Source organism: Medicago sativa, chromosome 4 (assembly GCF_051527215.1).
Source record: "Medicago sativa cultivar Bolivia chromosome 4, Bolivia_mono, whole genome shotgun sequence".
NCBI lineage: Eukaryota > Viridiplantae > Streptophyta > Magnoliopsida > Fabales > Fabaceae > Medicago > Medicago sativa.
Genome location: NC_140752.1, coordinates 86,805,718 through 86,832,296, shown reverse-complemented (window position 1 = coordinate 86,832,296; position 26,579 = coordinate 86,805,718). Strand labels below are relative to the sequence as shown.

The following is a 26,579-nucleotide window of genomic DNA, read 5'->3' as shown; positions in this document are numbered from 1 at the left end:
CAAAGCTACTGTAAGACAATACAAGCGAGTAGCTATGAATTAGAAACAAGCAAACTCATCACTGGACTTTGAGGTTTAATGATTTGATGTTTTTTCAAAATATCAAATCAATTGAAATGAATTAGTCTGTTTTATTTGGTTTGGATTAGATTTTGTGAGAAAATATTACAAAAATAAATCAAATAGACTATTTTTTTTTGTTTGAATTTTTTTCTCTTCTAAATCGAGTTAAACCAACTCCTTACACCCCTACGTATTAAGATTTTGAAACGTTTAATAGTTGGGAGATCAAATTGAAAACAGAAAATAAGTTAAGGGACCAATTGATGTATTAAGCCTACAATTTTTTATCTTAATTATAATTTCTTTAAAATATCAAATAACATTTTGTACATCAAAGATGGTCTATATAAAACAAAAGATTTGTCAATTTTTTGTTGTGTTGGTTTGCTTTATGTTATGTTGTCCTGTCTTTGTTGTTCCGTTTACTATTTATCTTTTAACCGATCGTTACCGTAACAGCCGGACTGAGTGGCTATGAAGCAAGCTGCTAAAAACAAACTATATTTCTTTTCAAACATAATTTACTATTTAGATTAGATGCCGTGGGGCAGCGCATGTGAGACACGATCATATCACTCATGGATTCAACACTTGCATGTTCTTTCTTCCAATTCCTTATACTGGTAGTTACATTCTCCTCTAAGCTACCAACATCCTCAGGCTCAGCCAGTGAATTCTCAATCAAGGAAGCAACCGTGCAAGATCTCCAACTAGCTTTCCAAAGAAAACAGTTAACATCAAGACAACTTGTTGAGTTTTACCTCAACCAAATCAATATACAAAACCCAGTTCTCAAAGGAGTCTTAGAAGTGAATCCAGATGCATTAGCACATGCTGATAGAGCTGACCAAGAGAGAAGGACCAAAGCACCAGGTTCTCTTTCAGGGTTGCATGGAATACCTATTTTGGTTAAAGATACCATTGCAACTAAGGATAAGCTGAACACTACTGCAGGCTCTTTTGCACTTCTTGGATCAGTTGTGCCAAGAGATGCAGGTGTTGTTACCAAGTTAAGGAAAGCTGGGGCTATCATTTTGGGGAAGGCCACATTGAGTGAGTGGTCACATTTCAGGACTTTTGAAGCTCCTAATGGTTGGAGTGCCAGAGGTGGACTAGGAAAGGTAATTTGCCTCTGTTCAGAATCTGATATATTCATTTAGTCAGATTATTTTGTATGATTTACTACTTATTATGGTACATTTGGATGCTACTAGTACTAAGTAATTACAAATTTTCCTGATTGCAAATCAACAAAGAATGTATATATTTTCAATCATAATTTGTGTGTGCGCGCACACGTGTATTTCCATAAATCTGAGAATTGATTGTCACTGCATAGGCTACAATATTAGCTTTTAGATAAAATTGATTTTGGGACTGACATCAATTTCAAACTGGAAGCGAAACATAACAATTTATAGTCAAATCACGAAACACATACATGATTCTGAAAAGTTCAAGTGTGGAACCAGACTAGGCTAAATCAAACTTTGTAATAACTCTGTGTTAAGTTAGAGAACCGTGGGTTGTGCTTTATTAAAAATAAAATATAGTCACTAATATTAAGTGATTTGTTCATAGGCCTGAAGACATGGATTCATTATGGCTTCTTCTCATTGGAACTTTGGTATAAATGATTCTAGAAAATAAAGAGGAGTTCACACATTTTGTGTTGTGCAGAATCCATACACATTGGGTGAACCCTGTGGATCAAGTAGTGGATCAGCAATATCAGTAGCTGCAAATTTGGTGACTGTGTCACTTGGTACTGAAACCGATGGCTCCATTTTATGCCCTTCAGGCCATAACTCAGTGGTGGGCATTAAACCAACAGTTGGTCTCACTAGTAGAGCAGGTGTAGTTCCAATTAGCCCAAGGCAAGATTCAGTTGGGTAAGCCTATATATAGACGTTTTAGTCCTTAAAATGATTAATGATGGCCAAATTAGTCACTTAAATTAAAGAATATCAATCAATGTAGTCCCTCCATATTAATATTTCTTTAGTAAACATCCATCAAAACCAATAAAAGACATACATATCGACTTCAATAGTATTTTTTTTTGGGATACAAAAGTTTAGGTGAGTCGGATCCCACAGACTCACCATACTTAAATAGTCTTTTGCTACATTAAAACAGACTTAGAACCTTTAAGGTTGTGGTGAAAATTTTGAAGGAAAAAAACTAAATTGATTGATATTTTCCAATGTAAGGGACTAACTCGCTATTTCGTAAATTTGACGCACTAAATTGATAGACAGTTATAATTTCAAGGACTAAAATGACTATTTACTCATTTTCCCTGTCAAAAGACATTTTGCTATAATAAATGTGTAACATTGATTGTGTGGTTTTGTACAGGCCAATTTGCAGGACTGTATCAGATGCTGCTTATGTTCTTGAAACCATAGCAGGCATTGACACTTTTGATAACGCAACAATTGAAGCATCAAAGTATATCCCAAAAGGTGGCTATGCTCAATTTCTAAAGAAAGATGGACTAAGAGGAAAAAGATTAGGAGTAGTGAGACACTACTACAATTTTGGAAATGACACTTTTATGCTTGAAACTTTCAAGCTACACCTAAACACGTTAAGGTAACTAAGTCTAAAACTATTATTTGTCAAGTCCTAATACTGCTAATGAAGCTTTAATAAGTCTCATATGTGAATATATACTAATATTTAAAACCCGTGCAGCACATGGCGAGATATCACTTTTTCTAAGTTATTTTGTATTCATTGTAATGTATATTATTTTCTTTGTCCACAATTATATATAAGAAATCACAGCCAAAATTATTTTTCTTTGATGCCTAAAGACAATCCTTTTGGAGGTGTTTGCTATTATCTTCCAACAACTTGAAGATTGATATAATTTGGGTATTAAATAAATCATAACTCTGAAGCTGGTGGGCATGGTTCGGTTAACCATATTAACCGATCCGAACCGAACTGAAGTGTTGAAATGGTTTGGAATAACCGAATCAAACCGTTTAAGGTTTGACACTAACCGAACTGAACCAAAGTTATGGTTCGGTTAACCGTTTGCTTGCCTATTAACCGAACCGAACCAAAACTAAAATTTTGAACCGAAATGTATTTTTTTTATCCTTTTGCTAAATATAGAAGCATTGCAAAGTGGTCCCTTACGTCTCATTGTGTGCTGTGAAGTTTTTGTCAACTAGGTACATAATGTGCCACATAATCAAGTTGAACTAATTGAAAGAAATTGATAGAGCGACTTAATTAATCAATGTTTAGTAATGTTAGAGATCTATTTTAAATTTCTCTAAAATAAGGGACGACGTGATTCATGTGTCAAAAGACATGAAACTTTTTAACTTAGTTTTGGTTCAAAATTTTAGTTATGAGTGCTGTCAGACATCTAAATTGCAGTGGTATTTGATGTAAATGAAAACTACTAGAAAATTAAAAATTAAGCATGAAAATAAATTGAGAATATATAAATTAATCCAACTCAAAAAGTAAAATTATACCAGCAATACAATCATCATCGTTTTTTTAGTTTTAGTTTAGTCCGGTGCTTCTATCTGCTACATCAGAATTTTGATGGAAATTATATTTTAAAGGATTAGTGCATTTCAAAAGATAATGCTTTAATAATTATTATTGGGAATTTATTTTTCAATTTCATAGCAGATAAACTAACAAAGAGAGCAAGAAAAAGAATTTATTTTTCAATTTCATAGTGATGGTTCGGTTCAATTAATTGAGTTTGGTTCGGTTCGGTTAACCAGTTCAGTTCAATTTTTGGATATTTTTGCCCACCCCTACTGAAGCATATTGTAGATCTACAATGCTAACAATAAAATTGTCTTAGTGATCTCATCAAAGTTGCAACTTTACTTTGAAGCTTTGCAATGCTATTAATCAGAAGAGCAGATATGCTAACAATATAAACTTGTCATCAATCTTGAATGAAAGAAATGACAGTTTTCCTTGGATTCATGTCATCCTAAATTTCTCATTCTCGGCGAACAACTCTTTTAACTGAAAACATTGATGAAATGATCAGGCAAAGAGATGCAGTTTTGGTAGACAATTTGACGATTGATAACATTGATGAAATTATCAGTGGTCAAAGTGAAGAGATTGCTTTGAAGTCTGAATTCAAATTATCCGTGAACGCATACTTCAAAGACTTGGTTGCTTCGCCAGTGAAAAGCTTGGCAGATGTGATAGCCTTCAACAAGAAACACCCAAAATTGGTCAGTGTATATATGAGAACATTCCTTTTGTTTATTTGTTTTTGGATTTATTAATTAATATTATCACGATAGGATCTTAATTGTTATATAAAAGTTTTAGGAGAAAATGGAGTATGGCCAAGATGTCATGGTGCAGGCTGAAAAGACAAACGGAATTGGTAAAGCTGAAAAACAAGCATTATTAAATATGACAAGATGGTCAGAAAATGGGTTTGTGAAACTGATGAAAAGAAATAAACTTGATGCTGTAGTAACACCTTTTTGGTCCTTTAGTAGCATACTTGCTATTGGAGGTTATCCTGGAATCATTATTCCAGCAGGATATGAAAAGGGTAAGCCATTTGGAATTTGTTTTGGAGGTTTGAAAGGGTCAGAGCCAAATTTGATTGAAATTGCTTATTCATTTGAGCAAGCAACTTTGATCAGAAAGCCACCACCCCTTAGGAAGTTGGAAGTTGCAAGTTTGTAGTAATGCTTTAGTGCTATTTTTTTTTTTTTTTGTATGTTTGTATAAAATGAAAAAATAAGATGTGTTTAAAATAAAACTGTTTCTAGTTTTTGACTTAATGTAGAATTATATTTTACATTTCACTAAGCATGGTGTTATTGTGGTGGTCATGGTCTGGTGTGTAAGGAATGACCTCGTCTTCAATGAGCATAAAACCTGTCCTCAAAGCAGCATGGCTAAAACTCTCTCCGGTGAGTTCTTTCTCCGACACTTTTGGAACTAACAATCCTCCCTCTCTTGTCTCTCCTCGCTTGGTGGCTTGGATTCGCCCAGCAGAAGTAACTCTGTCTTATAATGATGATTGATGAGTGTTGGTGTTTCATGTGCGAGTAAATTAAATGATTCTCACATTAGATGAAAGTATGTTTGTGTTGAACAACATATATGTAGGAGACTCATGATGGCTAATTCATTTGTGGAGATGCTCTTAGTCCAATGTATGATCCTCAATATTTTAGCCCCCCATCAGTGTACAACAACGAGTTCCATCAGTGTCCAATGTAATGATCCCCCAATATCTTTTGCCTCCAAAAAATATTTTTTACATTTCATATTTCTTCATACCTTTAGGAATGAACTTTATAATGGTTTAAGACGGTCAAACAAACATATTCTTTTCATACGAAATATGATTGTGAACACTCAAAATCATGTTTAGGTGGCCTAATCAGAGTCTAAACTCTCTTGTAAAAGTTACTTATGCACATCTACGAGTATGTCACACCACAGAATAAAAAGGTTTTAACAAAATTCATGACTTGATATTACTATCGAACATAGTGGAATAATCATTTTATTGAATCGGTTATACAAGTTGGCGTTGGTTATACAATTTGGTGCTGTATACAAATGCTATTTCCCCTTAAACCAAACCAGTAAGTTAGTGGAATAATCATTTTATTGAATCGGTTATACAAGTTGGCGTTGGTTATACAATTTGGTGCTGTATACAAATGCTATTTCCCCTTAAACCTAACCAGTTCAACTTACTTTATTTAGTTTTTTCCTTCTAAAAAAACTTACTTTAGTTAAAATTCAGGAATGAGAAACGAGTGAATGTTCGTGTGTTTGTGTTCGTGTGTATGATTCAGATTATATAATTTAAAACATATTTTTACTATAATGCAAAAAAAAAAAATAGTTGGGTGCGCGAAAGGGTAAGATGGTGAAAAAGAAATCATCTTAGGTTTTTGGATGGGCCACAGCATATTGGGTCTTGTGTGCATCGGCTTGAAAGAGTATATCTCAGGGACTTCTACCTACACGCCAATAATTACTTCCAAAATCTCTGCCTCAATAATCCAATTTTTTTCAAACACGCGTTGAAAGAGATACAAGAGAAATTAAAAGACTTAGCCGACTTAGCCTTTTCAAAAAGAGTAAACAAAAAATATGTGTGCCTTTTATTTTTTATTAAGACACTAAAAAAGATATATTATTAATTAAAAAACATCAAAACTTATCTTAAACAAACAAACTCAATAGTCAAATATGGCTGTGTTTGGTAACACAAAATTGCTAGCTTATAGCTTCTTGGATTAGCTTATAAGCTTGTTGGATGAAAACGTGATGTGTTTGGTAACAAGCTTTTCTCACGAGCTTATAGCTTTTTTTGAGAAGCTATTTCAAGTAGCTTTTGAGCTTATAGCTTGTAGCTTTTTATATTTTCTTCCAATTTTAACCCTATTAATTTAAATTAATTATTTTTAATAAAACAACTACCCCATGTTCATGTTTATAACTACCACGTTTTTTCCATTAAAGGAAGAAAAAAAAAAACTGCCACGCTTTTTCTAAGGAACGTTATATATATATATATATATATATATATATATATATATATGTATTTTTTTTTTAAAGAAATGCTTTATATATATTGTTATAACTAGCCTACTGTACACCAAACAATAAATAACTGGCCTATTGTACGTTGTAAAATTTTATATATTCTAACTCACATTTTGTTTCCTCCTTCCTCTTATTTTTGAGATTCATAAAAGCAGAGATCAAAATTGTCGGTTAAATTTCTTTGAGGATTAAAAGTTGAAGAAATTTTTATGGAGACTAAGACCAAAAGTTTGAATATTTATAGGGAACAAAAGCATATTTAATCATATATTAAAATATTAAAAAAATAAATACATTAGAAAAAATGTGTGTAACTTAAAAAAAAACATGTCCTTTAATGTCATTTTATACTTATCAGCCACTTCAACAACTAATTTTACCAAACACATTATTTTTAAAAAGTGAGCTTTTCAGCTATAAGCTATCAGCTATCAGTCATCGGCTATCAGCTACCTTTTCAGCTATCAGCTAGCTTATAGCTTATTATTACCAAACAGAGCCAAAATATAACTTAAGTTCATATTACTTTTTACCTAATAAGGCATACAATCAAGTCATATTACAATTCAAGTGGCCTAGAAGTAGAAAAAAATGCTTTTAGAGTCAAAAGAGTTTTTTGGTTATTCCTTCCTTTCTAACTTTACATAGAACATGTAATTATGTTTAAGTCAATAAATTAGACTATGTGATTTTGTGTAGACATGCCTAATTTATGTAATTTTATAGTACAAAAACTAATAAGTAGTGACCAATAAATCCTTAAAAAAAAAAAGTAGTGACCAATAATATATGTTTATTGACTCACCATCTTAATTGAGTCGATAGATTAGGGACGAGTTTCAAATAATTTTAGGTAAAAGCATGGGATGAAACGTCATTATCACATGTGGGTCCCTCTTCCCTTTCTTGCATGTTGCATCTTGTTGTTATTTTGGACAATAGTACGAACAAGTAAACGGATAGTAGGTGAAGTCCAATGAGAGAGAAAAGTTTACAACTTTTTTTCTTAAAAAAAAGGCAAACACATGCCAAAGTAGAGTTGACAGAAATCCATTATGTTTTGAAGGTGGCATTTAGCCTGGGAATGGATTGTTCTTTCCCACCATGGGAAAGTCCCATTTTTCATGACAGGTGGCAGTGGACAACCGGTTTAGGAAAAAACAAATAAAAATGAAACTAGTTTTTTAATGTTGTGTTACTGTGTAGGCACTTCTTTCACAATGCAAACATTCATTTCTCTCTCCGTCCGCTCCGGTATCTCAGTTTAGGTGGGATTTAGCATGGGAAAGGAGACTTGTTTTCCACCATGGAAAAGTTTTTTTCAACCATCAGATCAAAGAGGAGTATCAATTTTACCATGGACTGCCTTCACCATATTTTTTTCCTTTCTCTTTTTACACTCTTTATTTTTGTTCAGATCTGCAATATTTTTCTTTCCTTGATCTGAAATTTTTTCTAATCGATCAATGAAGAATTGGGAAATTAAACTAGCTTTCACCACTTTCACAATGAATTCTCATCTTCTATTTGTTGGATCTTCTATTCGTTATTCTGATCTTCTATTTTCATATTTTCATGATTCTACCAAAAGAAAATAATGAATTCCTGACCATCACTTTTCCCCCATTAACCTAGCTTTCATTTCACAAATAGAAGATGAGAATATTCAAATTGGTTTGATTTTTATTTTGATTTGAGTTATTGAATTGAAGATGAGAATAGAAGAAATTCCATGAAATGAATGTTTTAAGAGAGAAAAGTAGTTAAACATGATTTTACTGAGAAAAAGAAAGAAGAAAGAAGCCACCGGTGAGAAAAAACTAAATTAGTGTATGGACTGTGGAGAGAGATAAGGGAAACCCTTGAATAGAGAAGATAAATTAACTTTATTGAGATTTTTCTTTTGGGTTTTTTCATTCATGGTTGAGAGGTTGAAGAAAGTGTAAAAAAGAAAAAAAATCTAATGATGAGAGCTTATGATAAGATCAGTGTTCCTTGTTGATCTAATGCTTGGAAAAAACTTTCCCATGGTGGGAAACAAGTCTCCTTTCCCATGCTAAATCCCACCCTCAGTTTATCCTAAACCTGCTGGTGAGATTTAGTATGGGAAAGGGAAGTTCTTTCCCACCATGGGAAAGTAAATTTTAACCATTAGATAAATGAGTAACATTGATCTTATCATAGTCTCTCTACACTTGATTTTTTTATTTTTGTCACTTTATCTTCAACCTCTACAATTCATCTTCCTCATTGTCCACCACCACCAAACTATGAGATCCATACTGTTCATCTTCAACAACGTGTATCTTCTCATTTTCATTCCAGAATTTGGGATACCTTTTTGTTTTGCTTCCACCTCTTTCTTTTGTTTAACAACGTGTTGCACAATTTTAATTGAATATTGGGGTTTCAAATTGATTCATTTATTTCAACCATTTTCATAACCAAAATCATTTTCACTTTTCTTTCTATCTTTCAACGTGTTCCTAATGATAAAATAAAATAAAAAAATCAGATCCAATTACCATTCATGGTGATATGATTAAACATGAAGGAAAACAAAAAACCCAAAATATGTCAAAAAAATCAAAGATGAAGATATACAAATTTTTAAAAACTAACCGTGATAACAAATAATCTTCTTAAAAAAAAATCGATTAATTCGTGAAGGAAAAAAAAAAACCAATTGAAATAGATTCAGTGAAAGAGAAGCCCAAAATGTGTTAATGGAAGAGTTTCATGGCTTTGATTTGTGTGTTGCTTGAATTGAATGTTAATTTTTTCTTGTGATTCATGGATTAATTAAAGCTTTGTCTGGGTTGTTTCATGGTTGAAGATAGAAAAAAAATTAAAAAATATAGTGTGGAGAGACCATGATAAGATCAATGTTTCTCATTTATCTAATGGTTAAAATTTATTTTCCCATGGTGCCCATACTAAATCTCACCAAAGCTGCTGCCATTGAAACCTTATTTTTCTTTAAAACTAAATGTCACAAATAGAAGGAGAGAGCAGCAGTGGTTGCTAGTTGGGTTGTTGGTGGTGATTGGTTCCATGAAAGAGAAAAGGGTGTTGATTTTAATGATTGATTATGAATCGATAAACTCTAATTTGTTAAAACTGTATCCATTACTGAGTTAAAAAATTACGAGTTGTTAGAATTGGAATTGCTAGTTTTTCAATGAGTGGCTAGAATTGGAATTTACGAGTTGTCACCGCCAATTTCCATTGCTGTATCTTAGATCCCTAAATTTTGATAAAAAAAAAAAATGTATTGAAAAATTAGACTGAAGAGAGTCCGTTCCCTTTTTTTCTAGTTTTGAAGAAGAATCCAGTAATTTTTTTTAATCGCAGAATCCATTAATCTTGAACGAAGGAAATCCTCTGTTGAGGAATTTAGCCTCCAACTGATGCTGAATGGTTATTTGGGTCGCAACTGCTCCTTTTGCTCTTCTAAGCTCTTTTGAGCTTTCATGGCTGTGATAGTGGTTGAGAAATCAGAACCATAGAGGAGGAAGAAAAGAGTGAGGACGATGAAGAAAACTGGGCACAAATACGAGTTTGATTATGTGTTGGGAATATGATAACACTGAATGAGGACCCTTGGATTAATCATTTGGTGGGGTCGGTTTTTTTGTTACACAATAACCATCAAAAAGTCACAACAATTACCAAGTAAGAGATCTCAGCCATCCGAATAAAAAACTATTAAATCTATGGTTGTGGTTAAACTTTCCCATGAAGGGAAACAACTTCCCTTTCCCATGCCAAACCCCACCTGTTTTGAAACATTGATAGACACATTTTCTTTGGGGTGAAACTAATACTCCGCAGCACAATTACGAAGACTAATTTCTCAAGTTGACTAATAACGACTAATATAGTAGAGTTTTCTTTCAATAAATTTATGTTGATGCAGTTTTCACTTTTCATTGCTAGATTTGAATTGAATATAATTAAAAAAAAAAAGACTCAAATCATTTAATTCTAGGGCTTCTATGGCGCCATTGATTTTTTTGGTTTTTTTTTAATAAAAACCAGAAAAATGTTAATGGATGCCTTGGGATACTAGTTAAAGACACTAGAAAGAAAATTATATAGTATTTATTATATTGAAATTGTGTAATCAATTCATAAAAAGCAAAAAAAAAATTATTTTTTTTTAGTAATAACTTCCTTTTTGGTATCCTTAACCAATGCCCCAAAGAAACCGATTAGAATAACCTTAAAAACAATGGAGATTCGTTAGGATCAAAACAAGCCTTATTGAAGCATTTACAAAGCTACTAATCGATCATCGCTAAAGAGATACTTACGTTACAACAAAACTTAACACAAATCCCTCAAAAAAATGACAACGAAACTTAAACATGATTCTATTCGTTATCAATTGAGTCAACATTCATTTATTAACCCCCATTGATTGACACATAATACGTTCATTGATTGATACATAGCATAACATAGTAGTTCAATGTCATATTCAAAGATTCTTATCAGTGCTTCATCTTATGGTCTTCCCTTTCTAATTTTCACAAATATCACTGACACAGTCAAACTCAAACATTCAAATATACGACTCTTTTCCATTTCCAGTATCTTCTTCACTTCACCCTCTTATCTTCCATTCCTCAATCAACAATTTACCAAAACAAAACAAAACAAAACACAAATTTACCTTTAACGTTACGTAACGTTAAACCGATCTAATATTCACCACCTTCCTCGAACTTTCATTTCGATTTCGTACAAAATCTCCGCAGTTTATGTTACCCTTTTCAGCAAAAAACACCAAAGTTAACTCCTTTCGTTGACCCTTTAACCCTAACCATACATTGATTAACTAGGGTTTCACTCTCTTTATATCTACCTGTTTTTTTGTTCTGATTTTTCATTTTTGAGTATGGAGGTGGAAGAGGGTATTGAGAGAGTGGCATTGGAATCTTTGGGTAAAGGGTTTGATTTGGCTAGTGATTTTAGGTTAAGGTTTGCAAAGGGAATTCGTGGGGGTGGTAATAGTAAAAGTAAGAGGTTGGTAGTGCTTGATGAACAAAATAAGAGGGATATTTTGATTCCTGGAGCTGGTGGAGCTACTGTAATCAAAGGTGTTTCGGAGAATATTCGGTGTGATAAAGGGGATCGAATTCGGTTTAAGTCTGATGTACTTGAATTCAATCAGGTTCATTTTCATTCTTTTTCTCTGTTAGTATTTAAATAAGCAATGTTTTTAAATTGTTGTAAACTCAATTATTGATATTGATGAGAATCATACTTAAATGTGCTTGATGATTGATTGCTGTTTGTATTGCGGTCGCAGAGATATCAAAAACAAAAACTTTGATGTCACAAGATTTATTTTCAAGCAGAAATGTTATTTGAATGTCAAATTTGGGACACCAAAATTAGACAACTTTTTAAATTGTTAATGCAGTTCACACATTTGGTAGATTTGAAAAGTTGAGAATTGAGGTTAATCATGTTTAAATTTGTGGTTAAATATATATTGACCAAATATAATCTACCATTTCATTAGACACGTTTGAAAATTGCGTTAACTATTCAAAAAGTTGTTGAATTTTGTTGTCAGAAATTCATATTCTAATAACATTTTGTTTTAAAAACCCTGGTTATATAAGAAGTTGAATAGTTTGAAATATATCAATGATTAAGAAATCTGGGTGTCTAATTTGATGTGTTTCTGTTTGTGCATATTGTCATATATCTAATTTTTCTTTCCTTGCAGATGTCTGAGTTGCTGAATCAAAAATCTGCAGTACAAGGAAAAATTCCTTCTGGCTATTTTAATGCTCTTTTTGATATGAGCGGTGATTGGCTCCGTGACGCCGCTGACATCAAATATCTTGCTTTTGATGGTTATTTCATTTCTCTCTACTGTTTGCACTTGACTGCTTCTCCGCTTGTACTTCAAGAGGAAGTAAAGAAATCGGTTCCAGCTCAGTGGGATCCAGCTTCATTGTCTAGGTAAACAAACACTAGGCTGCAATGTTTGATAGATGAACAGATCATGTGACCTGTGTTTTCCTGATGTAGAATAAACATGTCTCCGCATTCCATTACTTCTCTTGACATTGAATTGAATTTAATATGTTCACCTTTTTTTTGCTTGTGTGCTTCAATCATTTTAACCATCCCTACAAGATTTAGTATTTTTGGTAACGAAGAAAAAACCAATTGATAAAAGAATCTGATTTCTTCTTACTTTCGGCACAAGGCTCAAATTACCTTGTGGACAGACTTTTAAGTTTTAACACACTCTTTCGGCACAAGGCTCAAATTACCTTGTGGACAGACTTTTAAGTTTTAACACACTCTAATAGTACACGTTTTAGTCAATTTAAATTATTCGTTCCCGTTAGAATGATTTGTAAGTGAAACAATGTAGCATAGTAACTGAAGTTTCCGGTTTGAATGATGTGTAATTTTGGGTTGTTGAGTATATGATGCTGATTGAGTTTGTTAGGCAGGTTCATCCAGACATATGGTACTCACATAGTGGTAGGCATGGCTGTTGGAGGTCAAGATGTAATCTGTGTCAAACAAAAACATTCATCAAAGATTCCTCCCGGTGATGTCAGGAGGCATTTAGAGGATCTTGGAGATTTTTTATTTTCAGATGTAAGAAGCCCTTCTTCACTACAGAGGAAGACGGCAGATAGCAAACATAAGGTACTATGCTTCATCTTTTGTAACCTCAATATGAATTTTTTGTTTCTGCTTAGTGTTGATGCAATCTCTCTATATGTAGGTCCCAGAGGTCTTTAACCGTGTGATGCAATCAAACACCACACAGTTTACCAGTATTTCAGAAACATCTAGCAAAGACGTAAGCCCACAATGAGAAATATTCGCATTTTTGAATAAGCGAAATTCCTAGTTTGCGAACATAATGTATTGCTTTATCTTGGAACAGGGCCTCACTATTATTTGCTCCAAAAGAGGAGGAGATGTGTTCAAGCACAGTCACTCAAATTGGCTTCAGACAGTGCCTTCGAATCCTGAAGCGATCATATTCAAGTTTGTTCCGATTTCCTCGCTTCTGACTGGAATTCCTGGAAGTGGCTATCTTAGTCATGCAATCAATTTATATTTGCGCTGTACGTTCTTCTCGCTCATTATAGTCTAATTCATTTATCCATACCCAGTTTAGGTTTATTAGTAATTGTAAACTTTTACAGTGATGCAGATAAGCTCCAAAATATGAACTAGGGAACAGGATTTAAAATTACACTGTTCAACATAATGTTTTCAGCTTAGTCCATAAACATAAACACACAAGATGCTCATTTAACTTCTAAATGTGTACAAAATGTGGATGTCTATTGAACATTCCACAGAAAAACTAATATGTTTTGGACTCTTGATTTATCCTTGCTGTGCTTTGCTTCTCTGTACATGAAATTTCCAAGCAATCACTTCTTGCACAGTATCATTTTTTCATTTTGTTATTATTAAGGTCCGAAAAACTTTTGATTCACGTGTTCTCTACAGATAAGCCATCTCCCGAAGATTTGCAATATTTTTTAGAGTTTCAAATTCCAAGGCAATGGGCGCCCATGTTTTGCGAACTGCCTCTCAGGCATCAGCGGAGAAAGACCTCTTCCCTTTCACTGCAATTCTGCTGCTTGGGTCCAAAGCTTCATATTAGCTCTACAGAGGTACTGTTAGCTAAACTCTCCTGTTTGGGTAAACAAGCATTCAGATTCCATGTGTTGAACTGTACTGTACTCTTAGTTGTCTCTTATGTTTGAGTTTATTATTTGCTTTGACAAGATTATCTCTTAATTAGTGTCAAGATTTTCTCCGCGTATGTATGGTTGGCGATATAGCTGGGGGTATAACTTTAGAAGATTTTTTATTCAGCTACTGTTTCCCTTCTGCCTTTTAGATATATATGTCCAACCATTTTTGCGTCGTCGCTTATCAGTTTAAGCTAATGGGATAGTTCGTTCATGATGTAGTAACAGAACCCTCAACTAAGTGATCAAGAATTGTTGGTTTCTCAAATAATTCTCGGTTTTTTTTTTCCCTTCATTTTCTATCCTCTTTTCCTCAACTCTAATAAGTATTGAAGTTTAGGTTTAAAGGCGTTCTGACAAATTTGAACTTTGCTGTTGTATGCTTTATACAGTGTAGTGTCCTACAGTTGCATGTTTTATCATTTTCAGTTAATTGTCTGCAAATAAATAAATATATTTTCTTTTATTTATATATCAAGTGGTTTCATTATATAAATGTCTTTCGTATATAGACTAATGAAACTGCTCATTTTTTATATTGACTGTATTACAACTGTCCTGCATGCGTGAATACAAAATTCAAGATGGTTAGTCATGTAGTGTCATGATCATGTGTTTATTGAAATCCTCTTTGTGAATATGTATTACAATATATATGTGTTTGTGACTTGTGGCTTATTGAGAACAACTCTCTTTATATAATAGAACATTGTCTTGATTCCTTATCTCAATGTTTTCATTTCAAGCCATTATTGTTCGTAGCAAACACAACTGATTAAGAATTTCAATTTGAAAGCTGTAGCTGCTTTTTTATGAAGAATTCCTACGACCCATCAACTAGTTATTTTTTCTGCACTTTGAATAATTTACCCCTTTTATCATCACACGTTGAATATACTGGTTTTTCTTGGGTTTTTAATAGCTACCAATATCACTAAGATTAATACACTACGGTCATCTATTGCCTGAACCAGAAAGACAAGCTTAAGGCACCGGATGTGTGTGCCTCAACCAATAAGAGGTGCTAGTGCCTAGTCAAAGTACCATAGCTGAAGCCGTTGGCTGCGTTAGACGTGGCAAAATGCTATATGAATGATGAAGTGTATAGTTTGGATAATTTATACTACCTCCGTCCCTAAATTTGCACTAATTAGGCAGTCTTTTCAAATTTGCACTAATTTGTCACCAATGTGTATGGACGTAGCAAAATTGCTGGGACTTATGTTTTTTCACATAATGATTGTCTCGAGTTTTTAAATAATCTGGGCTATTTTTGTAAAAAATAATGTATATCTAGTAACTTGAAAAGGGGTTTATAAAATGGGCAGTTTGTTTTTTCTCCAAAAAAAGCTTATATTGAGGGACGGAGTCGTGATTTACGGTAGATCATGTGCTTCTGGACTTCATGTAAGTTTCTGATTGCCTCTGGTGATTTTGGGATGTGATATTTTGGGTGAGAGAACTCAAAAATGCATTCAACTCCAACATGCCATAATATGATAATAATAATAATAATTCCAACATCTACGAGCCAAGAAGCTCATTCTGTATATTTTTTTCTTTCAATTTTCTTCATGACATGTGCTGCATAACTTTGTAGGGATTTATCACTTCTGTTTATTTTCCTCCACTCTTCTTTTATCTGCTTGGCACGACCTTTCATTTTTATAGGTAAGTTATATTCTCTCGTTCATTAATTATGGTATTTTGTACAAAATGGCAGGTGGTAAGTGAACAGAAACCGGTGGTTGGCCTTCGCTTGTACCTAGAGGGCAAGAAAAGTGACAGACTTGCTTTACATATAAATCATCTTTCGAGCCTCCCAAACAAGATGATCCTCTCTTCAGATGCCTCAACCCCGAGCATACAATCTATGTGGCGAGGATCTGATGAAAATGAATCCAGTAACCAATTCCTAGAACCAGTCAGATGGAAGAGATTCTCAAATGTGTGCACAGCTGTCGTCAAGCATGACCCTAACTGGTTGAATGATTGCGGAGGTGTTTACATTGTAACTGGTGCACAGCTCATTATCAGAGGGAGTTGGCCAAAAAACGTGCTTCATCTGCGTCTTCTCTTTACTCACATAACTAATTGTACTATACGGAAGTCGGAGTGGGGCGCCGCACCAGAGGCTTCAAGAAAATCATCTTTCTTCACAAATTTGAGCACAACATTTTCATTCACACAGCATAGTATTGCTGCTGCTCCACCAAAGCAGGCTCCAACTGCACTTAACTCTGGCATTTATCCTAACGGGCCACCTGTGCCTGTTCGCTCGAGTAAACTACTTAAATACGTCGAGACAGCTGAGGTTTTACGTGGCCCTCATGATGCTCCTGGCCATTGGTTGGTTACAGCTGCTAAGCTTGTCACTGAGGGTGGTAAGATAGGATTGCAGGTAAAGTTTGCATTGTTGGATTATTGGTGATTCTAGGTGGCTACTATATTCTGAAGTGATAAGATCACCGTGGTTATCATTTAGTGTTGCTTAATTTTTTTTCTTCTAATCTACATATTACATGTAAATATCCTTTCAAAAGGCTTTGTACAGTACAGTATACAAAATGAGTGGCTGTTGACATGAGGCATTGAAGAATTAAATTTAGGATATACTCCTAGTTCTGGAGATATTTTAGTGTTGGGATTTCAGTAATAATCATCGTTGACATACTGTAAAAAATGTTAAGAAAAGGGCGAATTGTAATGATAGGCTAATCACTATATTATGCTGCAAATCAAAATGGATCCAGGCAGCATAGCTATGATAATCTGTGTGCTTATTTTACCTCATTATTACTTTGGCCAGAAAATTAATGCATTATTATTCATTTTAAGGAAAAGCAAAGAAGGGTAGATGATAAAGTGAAAAAAAGTAAACGTGATCATATCAATTACTACATGCTTGCCTGAAGAGTAATGATATTTTGACATCCATTTGATGACAACTTTGTTGACAACCTTGTTTTTCTCACTTCTTATTGGTCAAAAACAATGGAGAGAGAAAAAGGAAGAGAGAGGATAACAAATGTGAGTATGAGAGAGAAAATTGTCCAAAAGTTGTCAAAAAGTGGTTGTCAAAATATCATTTCTCTTGCCTGAAATATAACCTTGATGATTGGAATTTGGAGACTCTTCTCAATGCATAGCTTTCTTCTTTTGCTATTCAGTGTGTATTCTTGTTTGAAAAAAGGAAATAGAAAAAGAGAAAGAAATAAAGTATAAGAAGACTAAATCAAGTGATGTTATTAAGTCCTAATTAATAATTGTACTTGGCTTCACGTGTTACTTACTAACCATTATAAAAAAATTTCCATAGTCTAATTTGGATAGGATTGTTCTATGTTATGTAAGGTTGTGAGTCATGTGATTATAACTTGCAGAACTATTATTAGCCAACTGTGATTCTTACATGGCTTTTTTACCCATTGGTGTGTTCATGGTTATATATTTATTATGCAACATTACTTGGAAAGAAAGGAACCATGATGGGGACGTGCATCAATTGCCCAGACCCCAGAGAAAGTATTATGCCCGGAAGAAATAGAGTATTTGTAATTAACACCTTTTCCCAATTTGTTTAAAAGACTTTGGAGCACTCAATTGACAATAAAATGGTCAACTCCATAATAGTATATTAAGTCGCTGTTAGTAGTTTCCGCTGAGAGTGGTTAATTGCTTGCCATAATGACCATTGACCATTTAGTAATCTACTAGAAACAAGTGAAAACAGTAGAGAGAAAAAATATTAAGGTGGTTGGTTGAATGTGAAAATGACACCTAAAAACCATATATTCCCTTTATATATAGTATAGATATAGATTACTATTATTAGTTTATTAGTTTAAAAAATCAATTATTTTTATATATTAGTAGAAAAATATGGTCAAAACATATTACGTTTGAGAGAGTGAATACTTATCTTCTATTTTTATTGGTTGTGTTCATTAACAATCATTGTGGCCTTCTTCAAAAAAAAAAAAAAAATCATTGTGGCAAGGTTTGAATTGTGGGTGACAGAGATATTTATATCTAGTGGTCTACTCTGCAACATCTTATTTCGCTCATAACTACTCTCTCAATCAACTTCTCATTTCTGTCATATTCTTTCTCCCTCACTCTTTTTATTTTTATTTTCTGTTGGAGAGGTTTATGCATGAGAGGATCCAATTCGGGAGATGTAGATGTTTATTCAAAGCTCAAACAAAACCACAATCTTAGTCAATCTCTTTGTTATAAAGTTAAGAATTAGAGAGTGACAACTGCACTAACATCCACATGAGATACTTTGCATTATATTCAAATATTGATAGTCGGAAATCTTAATCTTAATGTAGAATCATTTTGGTGAAATTTCTACTTTTTGACTTATTAAATTTTTCTTCCTGATTTTAACCGTTAGCAAGCAGCATGTGGTCATCATAATAACAAAAAACTTTTGGACCACCGAAGAATTGATGGACGTTTTGGCCATTTGTTTCAGAAAGCACAAGCAGTAGTTGAGGATATTTGTTGATAACTATTTCTGTGCACATCCACATGGGGTCCATTCCCACCCCATTTCTTTTCACCCCTCAGTCACACTCCTAACAGATAATAACAATTAAATCTTGGATGCATCTTAGGTGGAATGAGTGCGATTGTCACGAGCATTTCCTTTATGTGAAATTTAATTCATTACAATACAAAAAAGGAACCATATAATAGAAGGGGATGAAAGATTTGCACTATCATTTAGCATGCATGTGCACTACTCCACTAACTTAGTTTAATAAACAAACATAAAGTTGAATTTCAATCTGTCTCAGTGTGGTGTAGGCCAATTCTTCTGAATCTCAAACCTATAACTAGCATCCAAGTAGCATTTGCGATCATCATCTACAAACTGGACCGATAAGTATGTGTTAGTTTCACAAACCAAATAAAATAAAAAAAATTAAAACTAACAACAAACGGACATCGAACATGACACTAACATTGACATGTATACGTCGATAATAATTTAAGAAAATAAAAACGATTGAATGTAACTATAGTTGTCGATGTTGTGTTAGTGTCTAACATCTTTAATCTGAAATGTCAATGCTACACAAGTAACGGCAAGAAAAAACAGTGAACTATGTTATATACAATTTTGTAAGTTTCTTGCCTTGGTTCTTGCTGAGTAGGTTCCTCTAGCAAACAAGCCTGAAGGAGTAATTTCTTCTTCCAATTCATATGTATATGGTTCCTGCTGTGGGCTATAAGTTCCCAACATTTTCTTGGTGTTCTCCACTATTTCAATAAATTCATAAAAGCCACATAACTAAGACAATTCAAAAAAATATTGCTGTTTAATAAATCTAACTGAAACATAAATTGAGGTCTCTGTCTCACCTCTAACCCCAGTTTTCCAAACAACATTGGTATATTTGAGGCCAGAAACTATGTTGTTGGAGACAGTGAAGGAGAATTTTAGCCTGTATTGGCTTCCTTCCTTGAGAGTGAACATGCTCTTTTTGGAATCAGCGGTGAATGGAATTGGCAAGATTAGGTCAGGCCTTCCTTGGCATATAATGGTGAGGCTCACTATCTTCACTTCTGGCTCTATTTTCTCTACATCACAACAAGATAGGTTTAAATTTGTTAATAAAAACAAGAACCCGGATCCTCTATAGCAGGCCAACCGATTCAGACAAATCTTGACCGTTAGGCCAAGACACGATCAGGATTTTTTGGCCGAAATTTGGTTGGACATGCTGGACTGCTATAGAGGTAAGTTGATTTTATCCTGTAAATGTAAAAGATGAGAGCACTACTATAGTGTTTCCTGATAAAAGAAGTCAATTAAATTGGAAAAAGAGGGTCTTCAACAAGAATTTTCAATGTAGCATTATAATTTCTGAAATAATATCCATTTAAGAATTGTTTCAGAAGAAAAACAAAATCGAAAGGAAGCTAAGTACCTCCAACAGCAGACACATCCACATTTCCTAGAAGTTGCTCTTTCCATTTCCTCAAGCTTTCATCATCCTTTAAAATACAAAACAAAATTTCCAATTCATCAAAAAAACACTACTAGAGACAAATAAAATAAATTCAGAAACCATTTCAAAAAAGAACCTTACTTTATCTTTCTCAAGCTGTTCTTTAAGGGAAAACTGAGGGCCAAGATCCAATTCCAACTTAGGTTCTTCCTCTTCCTCTTCATCTTCATCTGGCACAATTTCCTCAGCATCATCATAGTTGACACCAACCTTGTTGGTTCCTTTGTTTTTGTGCTCTTCCTCCAAATGAGCATTGAAGGAAACATCTTTGGTTGTAGACACAGCTCCTACAGCAGCAGACATTGTCAAATTTAGAGGACAGTTTTGCTTCCTATATCCCTTGGTAATGTAATATGTATGGAATAGAGCAATTAAAGATTAGAGAACAGTAGCACGAATGTGAATGTGGGCCTAGATATGAAATGGTAACAAAAAACGGTTGGAATAAAGTTGGTGGGAACCACTAGTGGTGGAGAAGGTGTTCTATAACAAATAAACTGAGGCCTCCAACATTCTTATACATCATCATATACATTCTGTAATATGACAATTTCAAATGTTTTAGGCCGTCCACAAATCAAGATTTTTAATTAGAATGAGACCAAACTATTACAATTCTTGATAGAATTCATAATTGATAGAAAAATATAGAAAGGTGAAATGAAAATAATATTAATTATAAAAGTTTAGGTGAGTTGGGTTTGAGCTCACTAGAGTCATGACAGACCATATTTACAAAGATACTTATAGATCACCACCAATGAGATCCTCACATTGACAGCGAAAGTTTAACCCACAATGTTGCGGGTGAGTTAACTCCTTATCAACTGAGTCAATCTTCATTGGATGAGGCCATGAGGGAGTTGTTACATTACATTAAAGCTTATATAATCAATTGGACCAACTAACTTCTAATCTAACTAATCTAATTAACATGTAACTAACTTTTAAATCTGTAATACGAACCTTAATAATGAAAAATCACGGATATCTTGGCTAACAATTTTGACATTTGCAAGTTGAGGTAGGACTTATAAATAGTGAAATGTTCCTAAATATAGGATAATGTTATGATGTTATGTTAGTATCTGATAAATTGACAGTCAGTTTAGTAACTTGTTACTCTCTAAGTTCATTTTGAATTTTAACTAACTTCTTTTACCATTATCATTAATTTTTTAAGGATTGACTTTCTTTAATAATTGGATTATGTTAGTTTTAAATTCAAAGTTTGAAAGCTGCAACATCTTGGTTAGTACTCATTTGGTGTTTTTAATTCACCAATTCTAGAAATTAATTCGAAACCTGTGATAATAGTAGTAACATATTTTTATTGCTATGACCAATAACTTATATTTTCAACTATGCTCTTGTCGATTACTTAGAGAACCGATTTGAAATGTGGTAGTACAATTTAGGGTTAAGATACCAACTTAAAGGCTTTTGGATACCTGACTCAGATTTTCGAGTACCTGCATAGAAACTAGAACTACCACAGTAGAACAATTGAGCTGCAAATGAGTCTAGTTGAGTCAAATTTGACTCAATTAGCCTCTGCTCAACAAAAATTTGTTCAACTCTTGAGTTCTAACACAAACTATATTTGAGGGGTAGCACTTGGGTGCATTTGGCTTTGGTGTCTTTGGGTGCTTTTGTCTCTATCTCTCTCCTAGCTAATAATTCTCTCTCATTAAAATAATTAATTTTAATCATTCAATCAACACTCTTTTTCATCTAAAATATATTAAAGTCACCAAAGCACCAAACACAAAGTCACTGAGTTGGATTGGTTCATTGATACCGTCGCTATCTTTTAATTTGTACTTTAAATGTAAGTTTTACTTCGCCTAATAATTCATAAAAGATACTACCTTCGTCCCTATATATAAGACCCTTTTGTCAAAATCACGGAAATTAAGAAAGTGGATATTTGTATTAAATTTATTTGTAATCAGTATTGATTTTACAATTTTATTCTTTAAAGAGATAGTTAGTTTATGTTTTTAACATGCTATTTATTGCTGATGGAAGAAAATGATGTATAATAAATAGGGGCATGTATAAAGGAATAATTAATATAATTGAAAATAGGAAATGAATCTTATAAAAAGGGAAGAAAAAAAAAATCTCAAAAGGTACTTGTAAGTAGGGACAGAGGCAGCGTTGAATTTGTGTCCTTGTTACTTGATTTCACGTACGATAGTTCAACATAAACATAAACAAAACAGCTATTGGCATAAGAGACAACGTTTTGATTTCCGCGTTTCCATCATCACCGTTCGGTTCCAGTCCAAAAGACCAACCCCCGAGCATAACATTCTCTAGATACTCTCTTCCAAACTTCAACCAAACTCACGTATCTAATCTATAAACATAATAACACATGGAATTCGGTTTATTTGTTGGTCTCACTCTCAACGTGTGAAGTCTCAACCAAACAACATGGCTTCAACACCTCTTGTCTTCTCCACCTCCTTCTCTTCCATACCTTCTTCATCCAAATCACACCTTCTTCATCATCATCCACACCTTAATTCCTTACCATCTTCTTCTTCTTCTTCTTCTTCTTCTTCTTTATCCTTCAAATTAAAACAGAGTTTTCACTATTTTCCTTCAAAGCCACTCTTGTTTTCTCAGAAACTAGCCACACGAGTTTCTTCTTCTGAAGAACATGCTACTACTGAAGTCACAGATTCTGATTTGGTGGGTGAGGACTCTGCAACCTTTGACCTTCAAAATCAGAAGCTATCTTCATGGTTTTACTTCACTTTAATATTGGGAGTGGTTTTGTTTGTTCTTAATGTGATTTGGATTGATTATTCAACTGGGTTTGGTAAGGCTTTTGTTGATTCCATTTCAGGAATTTCAGATAGTCATGAGGTGATTCTTTTTTTCTTTTTTTTATTCGTTTTGAATGTTTGTTTGTTTTATAGACAAAAATGGGTTGGATTCTAATACTGTTTTGGTGTTTAATATTTTCATTATATCTTATATGGCTGACACTTGAAATTGAGGAAAAGAGAATGCATCAATTGAGTTTTGTGGTTAATAATTTTATGTACGATCATTGTATTATGATTGTTTGTATTAACTGATTTGTGGAAAAAGAAGACAAAAAAACCAAAAATATGTTTTTTAGTGAATTTGGCAAAAGCCATACCTACCTAGGGAACATTTGTTTGCTTAAATTATTGAAGACTTTGCTTTCAAATTTAATTATTCCAGGATAATGATATATGTTGTGTGGTAATTTCAACTGAAGAAACCAAAATTGTACTTGTTTATTGTGATGACTTGAAAAAATAGTGCCATGAAAGAAAGAAAGAAAGAGCATGTAGTAGTGTTAGTTAGAGGTAATTCACATGGCTGTTACAGGCCGGAAAACTTCTAACATTTTAGAATTGTAAATACTAATTCATACTGAAATTATAGAATACAAGACTGACTAGATTAACCGCAGACAAGGGTTACAATTTACAACATTGCTACACGCTTTCAACAACAATATTACAAACGAGTCTGCTAAACTAAGACATGAAGGCTGAGGCAATGTCTATGCTACTTTGACGTTTTTAACACTTTAGGATTGAGATAATCTTGAAATTGTAACACTCAGGATTGAGATAATCTTGAAATTATTTATGTTATAGGCATAAAAAAAACATATAACGTAAATTATGTAGTACCGACATTTCAGATTGAAGGTGTGTCTCATGTTTGTGATTGTGTCAGTGCTTCATATACCACAATTTCTCGTGCAGATATTGACGTATTGTCTATTCTTTTAGTAATATTTGTTTCTTAGTTGTCTTTTCCATCCAATTTAAAGCTGCAACTGCAATGGACTTAGATTCATAACTCATTAGTAACCCTTTGAAAGTGTTGTATTCCGCAGGTGGTAATGTTGGTTTTGGTTCTCATATTTGCGGGTGTCCACAGTGGCATGGCCAGCTTCCGTGACACCGGTGAGAAACTCATCGGTGAACGAGCTTACCGTGTTCTTTTTGCAGGCACATCACTACCTTTGGCTCTCACAATGATTGTGAGTTTGTGCGCTTTTTTTATTAGTATAAGCGGCAAAAAAAACATCAATATATACAATGATGCAATTGCGTTATTTGTTTTGGGCCCCAAAAAATTTATTAGGACAATTGAAGTTGATTCAAATTTTAAACTAATATTTTCTTGTCCATGTTTCGGTTTATGATGCAGGTGTATTTTATTAATCACAGATATGATGGACTTCAGCTCTGGCAGATCCAAGATGTTCCTGGGGTTCATCAATTTGTGTGGATTTCTAACTTCATCTCCTTCCTTTTCCTGTATCCTGCAACCTTTAATCTTTTAGAGGTTGCAGCAGTTGACAAGCCTAAGTTACATCTCTATGAAACTGGAATTATGAGAATAACCAGGCATCCACAGGTATATACAAATCCAAACAAAATGCATAGATCAAAATATAAAGTAAGACACTGATGAATTTGGGGTTTTTATGATTTTGATGATAACTTGGACAAGTAGTAATCACATATTGTCAAATTTGTGAATCAAGGTTCTCTTGTTTTTTATTTCAAAGGTTACATATTAATGCTGGTTAAGAAGGTCAATCTTCAAGCAGTTTACCACATAACTATCCATGAGAGATCTCATTTCTGACATCAAGACAAGGAGCCATTAAAATTTTTACTTACTTCATTTAATGCTTGGAGAATTCTTTATCTGCACTTTATAGTGTACACTATGTTTAATCCACAAGTAAATACCCATTTTGGTTCCTGGATTTGAAGGACTGTATCAACAACTTAGTCTTCCATATTATCAATATTACAAGCTGATCCCTAGAATTGTATAATATTATTCAGGTCCGTCCCTCCGTCAGGATCAGTTATCAAATGCATCCCTAACATTGTTCAGTTAATTTCAAATGCACCCCTGACATTATTAACTTAATGTTATAATAGTCCCTACAAATATTAACGGAGTGACAAACCTGGTTAATATTTTACAATTATAAGGATCATTTTGTAATATTGATAATGTAGGAAACTCGGTTGATGCAGTCATAAAATTTCAAAGACCAAATTGGATATTTACTCTCTAATCGACATTTTGGGGGTAAACATCCCCTACCCCTAAGTAGTGGCACATGTTTCACTAACAGGTTTTTTCTTTCACTTAACCTTATTCTAAACGAAGATTTTGTTTTGCTTTCAAGATGGTTGGACAGATCATGTGGTGTCTTGCTCATACAGTTTGGATAGGAAATTCTGTGGCGGTTGCAGCTTCATTTGCCTTAATTGCACACCATTTATTTGGTGTTTGGAATGGAGATAGGAAACTAGCCGGTAGATATGGGGAAGATTTTGAGATAGTTAAGAGTAGAACAAGTGTTGTCCCTTTTGCAGCAATACTTGATGGAAGACAAAAGTTACCAAAAGATTTCTACAAAGAGTTCATTCGATTACCATATTTTACAATCACTGCTTTAACATTAGGTGCTTACTTTGCACATCCACTTATGCGCGCAGCTAGTTTGAAGCTTCATTGGTAGTTCAAAATCTTGTTTATGGGTAGAGGAGAAATGCTAGCAACACACCTTCTAACATGCATTTTCAATCCATTCTCTTTGATTAGTTAAAATTCACATGGGACCCACCAAATTTATATGGGACCCACATGATTTGGTGGGACCTATGTGAATTTTAGCCAATCAAAGAGAGTGTATTGGAAAGTGTGTTAGAATGTGTGTTACTATCATTCCTCATAGTTAGAGATATACTAATGCCACGCTTTTGTACTTGTGCTTATACGGATGGATAGTGTATGCACGTTGAGTGGGAAAGTGAGAACATCATAAAGGATTCAAAAATTGATTGAAAAGTTCTTTTTACAACAAATTAAAGTTGATCATGTTCACCTCCAATATCTGGCCTCTTACATTTTCATGTCTCCGATGAAGTTTGTCATGAATTCTCCGATCTTTAGGAGCATTATGAGAGCATCGAGTTCCCCAGGTTTGTTGACACAATAACTCCTCAATATAAGCCAAGGCCGGCCCAACACATAGGCCTAAGGCAAATTTTTGGACAACATTTGGGTAACAGTGTGGTGCAAATGTCATGTGACATTGACCAACTACAATGTG

At 33.7% G+C, this 26,579-nt stretch overlaps 4 protein-coding genes across 5 annotated transcripts; 3 read left to right on the top strand and 1 right to left on the bottom strand.

Moving 5' to 3' along the window:
- The first annotated feature begins 442 nt into the window (after positions 1-442).
- On the top strand, positions 443-5,354 carry LOC146933181 (putative amidase At4g34880). 2 transcript variants are annotated; one of them, XM_085704918.1, is made up of 5 exons: positions 443-1,184; positions 1,744-1,955; positions 2,425-2,661; positions 4,103-4,295; positions 4,390-5,354. In XM_085704918.1, the coding sequence occupies exons 1-5, from the start codon at positions 642-644 to the stop codon at positions 4,393-4,395; spliced, it is 1,191 nt and encodes a 396-aa protein (XP_085561044.1). In that variant the 5' UTR covers positions 443-641; the 3' UTR covers positions 4,396-5,354. The 2 variants fall into 2 exon arrangements, with proteins under 2 accessions (XP_085561044.1, XP_085561043.1); XM_085704917.1 differs by having other exon boundaries at positions 485-1,184; positions 4,396-5,354.
- Positions 5,355-11,187: 5,833 nt separating this feature from the next.
- On the top strand, positions 11,188-17,039 carry LOC146933180 (MACPF domain-containing protein At4g24290-like). The gene is made up of 7 exons (XM_085704914.1): positions 11,188-11,830; positions 12,395-12,633; positions 13,137-13,338; positions 13,418-13,495; positions 13,583-13,766; positions 14,161-14,327; positions 16,132-17,039. Exons 1-7 carry the CDS (start codon positions 11,555-11,557, stop codon positions 16,837-16,839), a joined length of 1,854 nt encoding a protein of 617 aa, XP_085561040.1. The 5' UTR covers positions 11,188-11,554; the 3' UTR covers positions 16,840-17,039.
- A 1,990-nt stretch (positions 17,040-19,029) lies between these two features.
- LOC146933179 (rho GDP-dissociation inhibitor 1-like) lies at positions 19,030-22,592 on the bottom strand. Its single transcript, XM_085704916.1, has 5 exons — positions 20,516-22,592; positions 20,354-20,420; positions 19,785-20,003; positions 19,558-19,682; positions 19,030-19,293 (listed from the first exon to the last, which is right to left on the bottom strand). Exons 1-5 carry the CDS (start codon positions 20,735-20,737, stop codon positions 19,213-19,215), a joined length of 714 nt encoding a protein of 237 aa, XP_085561042.1. The 5' UTR covers positions 20,738-22,592; the 3' UTR covers positions 19,030-19,212.
- Positions 22,593-22,672: 80 nt separating this feature from the next.
- Positions 22,673-26,357, top strand: LOC146933178 (15-cis-zeta-carotene isomerase, chloroplastic-like). The gene is made up of 4 exons (XM_085704915.1): positions 22,673-23,314; positions 24,330-24,476; positions 24,647-24,856; positions 25,650-26,357. Exons 1-4 carry the CDS (start codon positions 22,877-22,879, stop codon positions 25,983-25,985), a joined length of 1,131 nt encoding a protein of 376 aa, XP_085561041.1. The 5' UTR covers positions 22,673-22,876; the 3' UTR covers positions 25,986-26,357.
- The last annotated feature ends 222 nt before the right edge of the window (positions 26,358-26,579 follow it).

Excerpts from the sequence above, each read along its gene's own strand:
- LOC146933179 (XM_085704916.1), bottom strand. The coding sequence starts at position 20,737 with ATGTCTGCTGCTGTAGGAGCTGTGTCTACAACCAAAGATGTTTCCTTC. Across the intron at positions 20,004-20,353 it reads GGATGTGTCTGCTGTTGGAG|AGAAAATAGAGCCAGAAGTG; the intron begins GTACTTAGCTTC and ends GTTGTGATGTAG. Across the intron at positions 19,294-19,557 it reads CCTACTCAGCAAGAACCAAG|TTTGTAGATGATGATCGCAA; the intron begins GCAAGAAACTTA and ends TTATCGGTCCAG.
- LOC146933181 (XM_085704917.1), top strand. The coding sequence starts at position 642 with ATGGATTCAACACTTGCATGTTCTTTCTTCCAATTCCTTATACTGGTA. Across the intron at positions 1,956-2,424 it reads CCAAGGCAAGATTCAGTTGG|GCCAATTTGCAGGACTGTAT; the intron begins GTAAGCCTATAT and ends GGTTTTGTACAG. Across the intron at positions 4,296-4,395 it reads ACAAGAAACACCCAAAATTG|GAGAAAATGGAGTATGGCCA; the intron begins GTCAGTGTATAT and ends TAAAAGTTTTAG.
- LOC146933180 (XM_085704914.1), top strand. The coding sequence starts at position 11,555 with ATGGAGGTGGAAGAGGGTATTGAGAGAGTGGCATTGGAATCTTTGGGT. Across the intron at positions 12,634-13,136 it reads GATCCAGCTTCATTGTCTAG|GTTCATCCAGACATATGGTA; the intron begins GTAAACAAACAC and ends TTTGTTAGGCAG. Across the intron at positions 13,767-14,160 it reads AATCAATTTATATTTGCGCT|ATAAGCCATCTCCCGAAGAT; the intron begins GTACGTTCTTCT and ends TGTTCTCTACAG.
- LOC146933178 (XM_085704915.1), top strand. The coding sequence starts at position 22,877 with ATGGCTTCAACACCTCTTGTCTTCTCCACCTCCTTCTCTTCCATACCT. Across the intron at positions 24,477-24,646 it reads CTTTGGCTCTCACAATGATT|GTGTATTTTATTAATCACAG; the intron begins GTGAGTTTGTGC and ends TTTATGATGCAG. Across the intron at positions 24,857-25,649 it reads GAATAACCAGGCATCCACAG|ATGGTTGGACAGATCATGTG; the intron begins GTATATACAAAT and ends TTTGCTTTCAAG.